We start from the raw sequence: 10,299 nt of genomic DNA, 5'->3' as shown, positions 1-10,299 counted from the left end.
CAGCAGGGGTCTCTGCTTCCCACCTCTCTGCTCCTAACTCCTGGCATGGCAGACAGTTTGGCTCTAAGCTGGCTCCTGGCTACAGCTGTCAAGTGGGTTGGGTGGGAGTGATGAGCGGAGGGAAGAGCTCTCCCCACCCCACCTGCTGTGCCAGCTCAGGACCAGGGCCATGTGCAGGATGGCTCTTATCACCCTGTCCTTCCCCCACTCAGCTGCTCAGGCAGGAGACAGAGGCTCTATCTGTGCCAGCTTGGGAGCAAGGCTGGCCCGGTGCTCACCCTTTGCAGATAAGCACCAGCCAAGGCTAGCACACTGCCCTGCAAGGGGCACCTGTGATGCCAGAGGACAGTGAAGAAAGGTGATTTGCTATGGGATATGGTACAGAAGTTCAATATACTGCTCTGACCTAAACTGATTAAGTCTAGTACTACATCCATCCAGATCTATCTTAGCCCAGGTTCCACTATTTTGAAACTGGTCTATATGTGCTGAACTTCTGTTCTGTTGCAGGTTTAGACTGGTTTCCAATCACTTATACTGGTTTCTGTGCAAATTCTGCACTTGGCCTTATTGTCATACACAGAAAGCAGCCTTCAGGCTGGTATTTACTGTTTAGTCCTCAAAGGCTACAATAGAAAAATTTTTACCTGGCAGAGTTCAATAAGATGCAGTAGAAGAATTAAGGCATCAGATTTCATCCCTTCTTCTAATAATCTAGGCTAGGGCAATTGTTTGGACTGAGTCTTTTTGGACTCAGTTGTGTGAAATACAGAGTGGACACAACAGCCTACAGATTAAGTGAAGTTGAATGTACTCAGCACCTCTCAAGTAACACAGGACAGAAACTGCATGCCCTTAGAGGTGTATGTGCACAGAGGTTGGGGGCAGGGAACACTTACATCTTGCCACCTTTGGTCTTGTTCTTGTAGCTGGACTTTTATTTTCTGTAGCTCTTCAAAACGAATCTTGCGCATTGACTGCAGTTCATCTGCGCTGATATCAGTCAAAGACTTACTCCTAGGAAAAGCATTGTTATGCTTAGATTTATTTGTGCCAATATTTACTCAAGTGGAACTTTTGAAAGGAAGGGATTTATGTTAATAAGATGAAGCTCTTGGAGGGAGCAGTTTTAAATGGAGCACGAAATAGTAAAAACATACAAAGCCTTGACAAGTAGCTGAACGTGCAGGCTGGGATGTGTAACAATGCCAGTGCTCATGTCAATAAACAGTATCTTTGTTCTAATAAGACTAGAAAAGGTAAGCAGCAGCTCCTGTGATTTTGTTGCAGCTTTGTATTAATCATTCAAATTGATTCTTCACATTTGCCTGCTCCTCACAGATCTCTGCTGCTTCTTTCCACTCAAATTCTCCTCTACCCCCAAATCCCATTTTCTCCCTCCATGTGTGCAGTTCTGCCATTTTTACTTATTGCTCAGGCCCACAATCATGGAACCATCGTCAATTATCCTCCTTCTCTTTCTTCATACAAAAGCTTTCAAAATTTTATCACTTCTCATACAAATTATGAACACCTCTGCCTCTCAATCCCTCCCCCCCCACTCACACACACAAGCTGCAGCCACCCACACATTTCTAAAGACAACTCCATGCTCCATGAACCAAAAAGCAGTTTGGTTCGTGCCATGACTTCCCAATTTCCTCCTTCTCAGCCTTCCTGACTCTTTGATTTAATGTCCAACAGCTAGAATAATCTTATTCTCTCTCAACTTTCATTAAGCTGTCCATACCAATTTCAAGTTCCATTATTGCATTGTCACCCACTCTCTTCCTACTAAATTTTCCCATAGCTCTCTTCTCTTTCACTTCACTTGCCATATTTGACATCCATTCCTGTGCTACTTTCTTCTCTGCTCTCACCGGTATTAAGTCATTAAGACAGAAGACAGCTGCATTGCATGACAATTTTCTGCAGGTTTTGTACATCATAACGCAGACCTTTCAAAATATTTTGCAACATGCGCAAGCATGTGCACAAGCACTGATTCCCTCCCTCATCCCCCATGGAATTTTTGCAACTGAGAAGTAGACAGTATTACATATTAGTTGTTTTCCATATTGTAAGAGTGCCCTAGCCACCAAACTATAAACTCATTTCTGTTGCACACTTGTTTGAGTTCTTCCACGCCATCAATAAATAGTTACTAGGTCAAAAAAACATGGAATTTTAAGAGGTCTTGTGTTTATCTATTCATTCAGAAGAGGTTCTGAAATTGTGCAAGTTCTTTATTTCCTATTCTCTGCAACCTGTTAGAACCTCTTCCAGATTTAAGACTCAGCCGTAGTCAGAGAGATATGACAGCCTTCTCCCATTCTAATGCTTCAGAAGAATGTCACTTCTGCTCCCAACCACCTAGCTTTAGGTTGAAGAATACTACGACCACCTGAATGACAAGGAATGGCACTGGATTGCAAGACCAATGGAGTACACTGAAAGGGAAAAAATAATGGTATTAAATTAAATCTGGCCTAATAATATTTTAAAAGGCATTGTGCAAGTTAACTATATTGGCAAACATTTAGGTAAAGCCCTGACCATGTTTTTTCCCTTCCAAACTTCAGCGTACCTAAGCATGAATATGTTGTACAAAATTGTCTGGTGACTTCATGTCATATCCACCTGAGGTTTAGGAAGAGGTCAAACCTTTTCTCTAGTAACCAAAGGCTCTGGACGTTGGTTAACAATCCCATGGTTATTTCATTGGATACTTATTTATTTACCATTCTCTAGCCCTTCCTTGCTCTTCTAGTTAACTTTTATATCACGTGCAGAAAATTATTGTGGATAACAAACTCAATATTGTGGATAATTACACAATATCAAGAAAATGCAATCTCTTTCTAACAGACTATACTTTTTCAAAAATCTCGAAAGAAAATCCACTATCACTTGCCCCTCTGAGTTTCAATTATCTTCCTCTACAAGGATCTTCCTTTTTCACAAAAAGTTGAGTTTTGATGTCAGGTTTTGATGAAGATGATTAAATGTCACATGCTGAGACAAGAAATTCAACCCAACAGAAATGCTTCTCTAAACTAATTTCACTTTAAAGCTATCTGCTATCGACTTGCTTGAGTCTTTCTAGATGATTTATCTTGCATTGTTTGATACATTTGGAGTAGCTGGGAAATCTTCCAACCTTCCTGTACCATAGATCTTTAAAACAGCTCCAGAATTCTCGCTTGTGCCCTATTTCAAACAAAATAAAATACATGTACTAGACTTACTGCATATCTGATGAATATCTAAAAACCCAATTTATGCATATATAGTTGCCATGTGTAAAGTTTTAGCAAAACAAATTCCACTGCTGATTTTAAAATACCAAACAACATGAGTGATTAAAATTTGTTCTCCGCATATGCAATGCTTTATGCCACAAGGAAGCTGTCACAAGCACAGCTATTGGATTTCCTATACTTGTTAAGTATATTGCCCAAGCGCAGAACTACAAAGCAGCATGCACAAGTTGCTTCAAGCAAGAGTTTTTAGCTATTGTGCATGCATAAAAAAGTTAAACAACATACACAAAGTGGTAGGGTAATACCTTTCATGTCTTTATCAAACTTACCCATGCTCATCAGAAAGCTTTTGAAACAGTCTGAGAAAACCAAAAATAAATTAATTTCAGTGCATCTTCCACGATAAGCAAGAGAACATTAAAAAGTTTGGTAAGCAACTGCTCTGAGTAAAGCAATGGGTGAACCTCAAATGGTTAGGGCTTGCAAGCTTTTTAGAGCACGCCACAGTTCAAATGCTAGACAGAAACTTCAGAAACCACACACTTTGGCAAATCAAGTTCATAAACTTTTGAAACAAACCTCTCCATCCCAATTTCTAGTGCTTCTATCTTTGGAAAGACTGTGAATTACTTCTTCCAGCACTGCCAAACCACAAGGAATACATGCAAACCACAACTGTTTCAATAAATGAAAATTAAAACCACACAGTCCTAACAAAAATTTCTACTTTGGTTCCAATTAATTCACCCATTCCTAGGTTTTAAGGCACACAATAAATGAAGTGAATTAAACAAATGCCAAAAGTAATCAGCTTAACACACATGACACAGACCCAAATACATCCAGCTGGATGTATTTAAAATACAAAACATTAGTAAAGGCATTTTATTTACTAAAAAATATTTTTTAATGAAAAATCCTTAGAACAGCTCAATTATTTTCAAATATTTGAGATATACTGCTAAGCACTTCTTGCATTTGGTTAACTGTGTGAAGCTGAAGTATAAAGTGAGACAACAAAAGTATTGGCTGGAACAAGAAAATGTATCAATCATAAATGAAGGACGCAGAACATGAAAAACTGCAACTCGCAATGCCGTATTTTCAGTGCTAAGAACAAACTCAGAAAAAACCACTCTGCAGGACTGAGCATGACATTTGAAAAAGAGCAGTAGTTACAGCGCAGACTGGAGAGAGAGGTTCTCATCACCCCAGGGATGGAGCAGTGGAACATTAATTAAAAAAAGAGTATATCTGAAAGCAGGGAACATGTTATGATTGGGAGAGTGAAGATATTCCAGTGGAAACTAAATTAGCGCCATACGTATGCACCCTCTCTTTTCAGCATAGGTTTCCTTAAAGGGCATAGGGTTACGGGTGTTTTCTACCTCAGATATCAGGCCTACAGCTGTGAAAAATTAGTTTATGGACCTTTTTTAATCCTAGCTCACGGGCATTACCAACACCCTTCAAGAATCAAAGCATTCATGTACTTCAGGGCCTCTCTACACATTACATTTATACCACAGTTAACATATTAATCATGGGATAAATGTCAAGGGTGGTACACATGCACCCGATGCCAGCAACTTGAAACCATTCACTTACACTTTACAGTCTCTGGTAGGGAAAAATCTTCAGCAACCCTACTCTCCATAGTCCTACTGGAGTTGCTGAAAACAGCATTTAAACTTCCACAGGAGGAAACCCTCAAACAGACTCAAGGATGACAAACAGCTGATTGCTGGTCCCAGCTCCAGGGCAGTCCCAGGTTACATGGGGGAGCAGACACCCGGCTTTCAACTTGTCAGTGCAGAGGGAACTCAGGATCATGAAGGCAATGGCAAAGGGTGCGATTGGGATCCGATCCCCAGTCCCAACAATCACACCTGCCATGCCGCATGATCAGATCACAGAGTGACTTGACATGAGCATGTGCCATGGGCTTCAGGAACATTATATTGAAAACCTACACCTCAGCTTCTATGGTCTCTTGAGTAATCAATGAATGTGCCTGTTCAGCCATGAAAAAGAAGTATATTAATCTGAGACACTGCTGGTATCTTGATAGAAGTTACCAGCAGTCATAATGGAACATGAAATATCCTAATTATGGTTGAAAATATGGTATTGCAGCCCAAAGCAAAATTTAATGAAAGCAAATGAAGCTTTTTTGTGGATTACATAACTAAATACATATGTTGAAGCCTTCACACTTGCATGCATGGATCAGTACAAGATGATGCTTTCCTTAAACAGGGACAGTTCCAATAATTCAGATACAAACTTAGTCTGTGCAGATACACAACCTGACCTCTCAACCATCTGCCGCTTCTTGTGTCTAACTTTGCTGGCTTCTCGGATAGCTTCCCATTTTTTCCAGTCTTCTTCACTGCATGGACCTGGTATAAAACTGATCGGCTGCACAATGCTTCCTACTTTCCAGGAGTCAATCTTTCGAGTCAACATATCATCCTTCTGTCGTGAAGAGGGTGATAACACCACACCAGCATTTTTTTTCTCTTGCAACATGCTGCTCTTCTCAAGTAAGCAAAGGAACTTGGACCGGATTTCCTCTGGAAGACTCCAAGGATCAGGAAAGAGTGCAGGATGGTATCTGTCTGGAGCACCTGATAAAGGCACTGCTTTTTTCTGTGCTTGGGCTTTACGAACAATCATGTCATCTTTTTCTAAGTCTGGAATCACAGTTTGCTCTTCTCTGGGCTGTAAAATTATTTCACCCTCTAGAGAAGGTTCTTGCTCAGAGGATTTTTTAAAATAGTCAGGATCCTGAAGAACAACTGGATTCACATGGGAAGCACCAGTCCTCCGTACAAATAAATCATCATTTTCCAAGTCTGGGTACAGTTCTCCATTCTCAGTCTCCTTCTGACTGCATCCTGGTGTAAAAGAAACATTCTTTCTGCATGTTACGAGCCTAGGGCCAGAAGTAGGATCAATTTTGGTCTTTGTTTCAGAAGACAAGTAGTCAGTATATTTTTGCAGGGCCTGAAGTAATGAAAACTGACTGAAGCACATAAAAAGGAGGAAGATAGAATATCATTAAGTGGCAAAAGAAAAGTTGAATCAAGACAAAAGTATTCAGAAGCATATTTGTTTTACAATTGCAATATTTAGACTAACACCCATACATTATTCAGCATTTTCTCCAATTACAACGCTGCAGCATGTCCACCACTCTAAAAGTGTCAAGACAGCACATCCACCATTGTAGAAACAAAGAGATCGCATTCTCAGGCACAAAATAATCTTTTGTAGTTTGCTATGACCTTTACATTTAGGTAGTCAAGTTGCTATTTATTGTATTTCTGCACTTAAATTTGGTACACCAGCAATATTGCAGGCGACACCCATTAAATTAATTTAACTGCTGCATAACTTGTAGGGTCCTTTGATGCAGCAGGGGCGTGCAAGTTTATGCAATGATATCAACCTGGGTTGATCAGAAGACTCCATCTTTCTGCCTTCTGCCATTTGTGACAGAGATTTTCGCGCATATTCAGCAGTTTGTTTAGTATGGTTTGGATCCTTTCCATAATGGCTGTTCAAATCAAGACTTAGCCTTGGTTCATTACCAATAGCAGCACTGCTTTGTTTATAGACTGAATCCTCATCTTCAGAATCTGATCTCTTTTGGCTGTAGAGTAGCAAAAGGAATGAAAAGGAGGGAACGTAAGGAAATATTTAGAATAACTGGAGCACAGCACACAGAGGGAAAAGTGCTATAGCTTGTCACAGACAACATATCAATTAAATTCCACTGTCAGAGAAAACTGCACAAAACCTCCACTAAAAATGCTGTTAAACCTTCAGCTGCTATCAAAAGGAAGCCAGTGGAGATGATGATGAAAAAAAAGTCAGTTTCTGGATGCAGCCACACACTTTAAGCAACACTCCAGTTAAAGGTTGTACATACAGGAAAAATAACAGGAGCATGCATAAACACACACCTGAACCCCTGAAATTCCTTATACCAAGGTTTGGAAGAATATTTCTTAATTTTTTTCCATTCTAATTCTTCTGGAGTCCAAAACTTAGGAAGAAACTTGTCAAAAGAAACCATTGCTTTTGTCACTGCTGAGTTTAGCTTGCGAACATATAGATCATCCTTTTCAATATCTGGGATGCTTATGGCTCTCTCTTCGCCATCATCAGAATACTCAGAAAATTTTGAATGAATGTGGATGGTTGGATTGCTTTCCACTTTAAGGTCCGAGTGTCTCTGACTCTTCTGGTTACTGTTCAAAATATCCAATCAATGAAGATATTTTAGGAACAACAATGTAACATGAGCAAGAGACATGCTTTTTGTTGCAAAAGTTCTGCCTTGTAAATGAAGCAAATTAGCTCCCTGTTCCATTACCTCAGAGTTAAAACAAAGTTAAATGGTTACAATAGCATCTTATTTGACCTGAAAAGAATAAGAATTCAGCTACAGAAGATGTAGTCATTTACTGGCTATGTTAAAAGTTATTAGAAATGCTTGTTAGTTTACACTTCTTAGAGGTTGCAATTTTAGTAGGATAGTTATTTGTATCTAGTACTAGTATGTCTGACCTCATTGGTTCAAGTAGCACAGCTAATGGATGAGCTGGATAACTCTCTCGTGAAAAAGACTTAGGAGAGTCTTTGTGCAACATATAAAGACGTGCAGATGCAGCAAGGCTCACTGGGCTCTTTTTTACTATTAAGAATCTACGTTTTGCCAAATCATCCAAGTCCACGTCAGGCAGCCTTCTTTCATCTTCTGATTCAGAACCACTGTCATACTTGGAAATCATCTGCAGGGAAGCTGGATCTGTAAACATGCATTCTGCTCTGCTATTTTGGCAGGTTGCTAAAGCATCTTTTCTTTGCCCACTGAGGTTGATCAAAGCAGGAACAAAGTGAAGATGGTGAAATCACAGAAGTATCGGACTGTTTTCAGACATTAATCTAAAGAGTATGCATTTTTAAAAAAAACATAGCTAGTAATTAATAACAACTGAATTTTGGGACGACACTTTAGCCAAAAAGTAAAACGTATTTAAGACATTTTATCACTCCACTTTAAGATCATAAATTCCCACTGTTAAATTTGTACCATTTTCAAAATGTTATCCACATACTACTAGGTACACAAAGAACCTAAGTCTTAAACTATCTGCAATTTTGTCATTTGGATTACAGAAAAGATGTATTCTCTTTGGTGTAATGAATAAGCTTATTGTATTTGCCAATATGTCACAATGAAAAAAAAAGACCTACTTTACTCAGATAACCTGCTAGTACCTTGAAAGTGTTCCATCTGACTCGGTGGAGACAGGACTTGCCCAGCTTCTTCTGTTGTCCTCATTTTTTTCTATCCTCTTTTTCCTCAAAGGTGCTGGCATATATGCTGCCGGTTTACTTTTACTGGGTAAGAAACGATTGAAATCTGTAAGAGGCTTTGGTTCAACCGCAGAAAGTCTGCGATAGGACATGTCATCTTTATGGGAATTGTGCATTTTGTAAGGCAGTTCAGAGTCTGTGTCACTTCCACAACCTTAAAAGAAAAAAGAAAAGGCAGAAATGCAATTTATCCCCTAAAGACAAACTTCAAGATACCACTTTAAATGCCATAAAATAAAAGTAGATACATGTGCACATTCTCAAGTTTCCGCTCAGATTTCATAAAGCTATAGACAAGACAATAGCAAGGGTATTTTTTAGAAGTTTGTCACAAAGCTGTGATGAGATCCAGTAGGTTGAACTCAATTTGTATACTAGCATTACTTTTCTTTTGTGGGGGGGTTTTGAGAGCAAAGTGCTGATTTCCAGACCTAAGTTTAAAGTCTGGCAAATGCAAGTAATAAGCTTAATAAACACTAACCTTTGAAATTAGTCAGCAAGGGTACATGTTAATATTTCAGGTAGTGATACCTGAACTCTACAGTCTGATTAGATTAATACTAGGGGTGCACCGATAGAGATTTTTGGAGTTGATACCGATTTTTATGGTGGCATATCAGCCGATGCCAATCCAATTTCTGATACACAGCCCATCAGCTTGAAGAGCAGTGTCCAGCTGGCAAGTCTGTTGTGGTGAAAGGGGAAAGGGAAGGGGTGGGAGCAGATCAAGGCCCCTGCAATGAGGGAGGTAATGGGGCTGGGGCAGGGGTGCTGTCCAGTCGGGACAGGGTGGGCGCAGGACAGAGCCATGGCTCGTCTGGGGAGATGCAGGGGGGCAGCGTCTACTGCTGTGTGCCCCCTGGGAGGTCATGGGGGGGTGGTGCTTCCAGATCTGTGCACACTCCCCATGCACTCTTGAGGTGCCCCTCCCCCCACCCCCAATGAACTACAGCTCCTTTCTGCACCCTGCCTCGTCCAGGCAGGACAGTGCCTGCCCTGGCCCCACTCCCCATGGAGGCCTTGATCTGCTCCTGCTCCCACGTCCCTTCCACCACAGACTTATCAGCTGCACACAGCTCTCCAAGCTGCTGGGCTGTGCTCCTTGCCACCTACATGCTGCACTGCAGCTGCATGCATGCACAGGGCATTTATTGGCCACATTAATCAGCCACATCAGCCCAATTTCCAATACAGTCAATTTTCTTTATATTGGTGCTGATCTGATATCGGACTGATGTATCAATGTACTTCTAATTAATACCTAAAGCATCCAAAAATTAGCTCTCTATACAAAAATTACTCTATGAATCTGAAATCTTGACTAAGTAGCATAATACAATTTATAACCTAAAATGTGAAAACTGCCCAAGTTTACAGGTCTGCTCAAAAGAGTAGAGCTTGCAATCATGTGTACTGTCTTTTACTTCCAATTTTAAAAGCATTCAACCACTTGGAAAATGATGCACACAGAAACAACTGAAGGGATTTGATTCACAAGCCTCATCCTCACTTTACATATGAAATGAGGAACCAAAGTAAATCCAAAATTTCCAAATATTTTAATCCCATACTGGTGTATAACAATATACGAAAAAGATGTAGAAATCTCATTTATGGCTACAAAAAAGAAATATAACTACTAGAA

General features: G+C 40.1%; 1 protein-coding gene across 13 annotated transcripts in view; it reads right to left on the bottom strand.

The window, feature by feature from the left end:
• The window catches only part of LMO7 (LIM domain 7), a 167,889-nt gene that overhangs the window by 45,945 nt on the left and 111,645 nt on the right, over window positions 1-10,299 (bottom strand). For 9 of the 13 annotated variants that reach the window (XM_019524710.1, XM_019524705.1, XM_019524708.1 and 6 more), the window contains exons 7-11: window positions 8,556-8,808; window positions 6,718-6,921; window positions 5,578-6,291; window positions 3,593-3,622; window positions 900-1,017 (exon numbers count right to left, since the gene is read on the bottom strand). In XM_019524710.1, coding sequence (XP_019380255.1) covers window positions 900-1,017; window positions 3,593-3,622; window positions 5,578-6,291; window positions 6,718-6,921; window positions 8,556-8,770 — 1,281 coding nt within the window. In that variant the 5' untranslated portion in view covers window positions 8,771-8,808. Of the gene's footprint in view, window positions 1-899; window positions 1,018-3,592; window positions 3,623-5,577; window positions 6,292-6,717; window positions 6,922-7,234; window positions 7,523-8,555; window positions 8,809-10,299 lie in introns of all 13 variants that reach the window. The other 4 variants (XM_019524718.1, XM_019524717.1, XM_019524716.1 and 1 more) reach the window with 3 other exon arrangements.

The sequence above is a fragment of the Gavialis gangeticus genome, unplaced genomic scaffold, assembly GCF_001723915.1.
Source record: "Gavialis gangeticus isolate Ggan-Ray unplaced genomic scaffold, GavGan_comp1, whole genome shotgun sequence".
NCBI classification, from domain to species: Eukaryota; Metazoa; Chordata; order Crocodylia; family Gavialidae; genus Gavialis; species Gavialis gangeticus.
The sequence above is the reverse complement of the archived record's forward strand: the minus strand, read 5'-3'. Positions and strand labels throughout refer to the sequence as shown.